Raw genomic sequence first — 2,500 nt, 5'->3', positions numbered from 1 at the left:
GTCAAGTATATTTTTTAAAAGGTCTGTATTCAAGAGGTAATAAAAAGAATAAACGTCTCTCTCTCTCTCTCTCTCTCTCTCTCTCTCTCTCTCTGTCACAGGTGAATTTCAGGTTAATTTGTAGGTAAGGCAGGTTTGGTCTGAAGGAATGTGTTGTGAGCGTGTCTTAACCCTTTGAGTACCATGACACGTTTTCATATTCATTCTGCTTACTATTTGGTGATTTTCTACAGCTTCAGAACTTATGTGTGGGATTAAAATAGTGAAGACTTTGACTAATAATCTTCTGATCTCAATAGACCCTTTATAATGTCAATAAAATGGTCTAATCATACAGAAACCTCAAGGTAGAAATGTATCCCAGTATTGAAAGGGTTAAGGAATGTCTTGCGGTGGGTCAGTGTAGGTCAGTGAGTGTTATGGATTCCACGTAAACTACTAAACGTTTCAAGAGTCAAGCTAGTGTTGTTTGATCTTATTAATGTACTTTTCTCTTACTGCTCTTTGATTCGTCTATAATAATCTACTTTAGCTATTTTTTTTCTCTACTTTATCTATCCTTGTATGTTTTTTTTTCATTGCTTTCTTGTTGTAATCTAATTTCTGTTTCTTTCAAATATCTTGCTCTAGTTTAGTTTTCTTTTATTTGACTTCTATTTGAATCTATAAGCAATTTAGTTTAAAAATTATCGACACTTTGTTTATCTACCGATTTAATTTTTATGCATCTATTCGGCTCTTTTTTTCTATTTTTTTTTTTTTTCAAAGGGAGGGTGTCCAAGGCTTCAGGTTTTTCGAATACAACTTCACTGAGGCGAGGCAGGGAAGCAAAGTAGGCCAGAGAGTTCTCACGAAAGTATTCACGGACCGGAATTTTAGTTTACATTTTCCTTTTGTCTCTCCCGTCCAGCCACATGTGAAAGTGAATCGCTGGTATTGTTTTTTTTTTTCCATTTTTTTTATATTTTGCTCGAGGCTCATGTTGTCTAAAAAGAAAAGTTTTCACTCTGTTTATTTTTGCAAACTTTCTCACGAAACTGCTCTTCTTTCTCCTCCTCCTCCTCCTCCTCCTCCTCCTCCGACTTTATTTCTTTTTATTTTCTTCCTGTAATCCCAGAATCTCTGTTCAGTTTTATAACAAATATTCTTGGAGTTTCGCAGATTAAACAGACTCTCTCTCTCTCTCTCTCTCTCTCTCTCTCTCTCTCTCTCTCTCTCTCTCTCTCTCTCTCTCTCTCTCTCTCTCATCCTCTTTCACTTCCTCTCATGCCTTTCTCCCTCCTTCCTCTCTCGACCTCTTTTCTTCCCATCCCTTTCTTCTTTCTCTCTCACTGCTTCTCTCCTCCCCTTTTTTATCCCCTCTCATCCTCTTCCTCATACACCACATCCTATCAAACTTTCCTCTCCGATTCTTGTCAACACTCTCTCTCTCTCTCTCTCTCTCTCTCTCTCTCTCTCTCTCTCTCTTACAGCCTTACCTCTTCCAACTTGCTTTTCATGTCTCCCTTTGCACTTTTATCTTAATCCCTTCCCTCCTTCCTTCTTTCCTTACTTCCTTCCTCCTTCCTTTTTTTCACTAGCCCCTTTTGTTTCTCTTGAAATGGTTGCTTCTTTTTCTTTCACCTTTTGTTTTGTCTCTCTCTCTCTCTCTTCCCTTCAAATTTTCATCCTTTTTTTCTTATCGTGTTTCTATCTACTCCTTTTCTATCCACCTATGTCTATCTATCCTCAGTACACACCGGTCTTTCATCATTTCTCACCCTAACTCACTAATACCAACGACCTCACAGAGTAACGCCTCTATTCTCTCACGTCACAGGCTCGTCTCATCGTCAGTCTCACCACCAAGCTCGTCCTGTACACTCTCTTCAATCAGGCCTCGTCCACGCTACCGATCACCGCTTACATCAAACTCATCGATATCTGGTTCTTCTTTTGCATCTGCACTTTACTGAGCATCATTCTCGTGCACGTATTAGTTGAGCACTTACCGGAGGATGCTGGACAAGGCGGTAGAGTGGTGCAGATCCCCCCGTCAGCCGCTGCAGTGAGGGTAGTGGATGCTGCAGGTGCCGCTGGGGGAGGGAAAAAGGGTAGTTTCAATCTTAATTTAAGGACACATCGGATGGGAATTTCATGTCTCACAGCTGACAGGGCGCTGAAAATCATGAGGTACTGTATTGTGCCTATTACCACGACAATATTCCTTGCTTTCTACTGGATTGCCATCATGGATAAATAACAGCTAAGGTTTAAGGAAGGTAAAGGAGAGGAAGGTTAGGAACAGGACTGAGGCATGTTAGGTGAAAGATAGGTGAGATTAGAGACCAGAGTGAGAGACAGGTAAAACGGGTAGGATTGCTATAAATATTTGTGTGTGTGTGTGTGTGTGTGTGTGTGTGTGTGTGTGTGTGTGTGTGTGTGTGTGTGTGTGTGTGTGTGTGTGTGTGTGTGTGTGTGTGTGTGTGTGTGTGTGTGTGTGTGTGTGTGTGTGTGTGTG

General features: G+C 40.7%; 1 protein-coding gene across 1 annotated transcript in view; it reads left to right on the top strand.

The window, feature by feature from the left end:
- The window catches only part of LOC123509455, a 15,605-nt gene that overhangs the window by 13,062 nt on the left and 43 nt on the right, over positions 1–2,500 (top strand). Inside the window, exon 6 of the mRNA XM_045263744.1 lies at positions 1,820–2,500. This exon is cut by the window's right edge and continues 43 nt beyond it. Coding sequence (XP_045119679.1) covers positions 1,820–2,242 — 423 coding nt within the window. The 3' untranslated portion in view covers positions 2,243–2,500. The remainder of the gene's footprint in view (positions 1–1,819) is intronic.

This window comes from Portunus trituberculatus, chromosome 27 (assembly GCF_017591435.1).
Source record: "Portunus trituberculatus isolate SZX2019 chromosome 27, ASM1759143v1, whole genome shotgun sequence".
Taxonomy (NCBI): domain Eukaryota; kingdom Metazoa; phylum Arthropoda; class Malacostraca; order Decapoda; family Portunidae; genus Portunus; species Portunus trituberculatus.
This window is presented reverse-complemented; position numbering and strand designations above follow the sequence as displayed.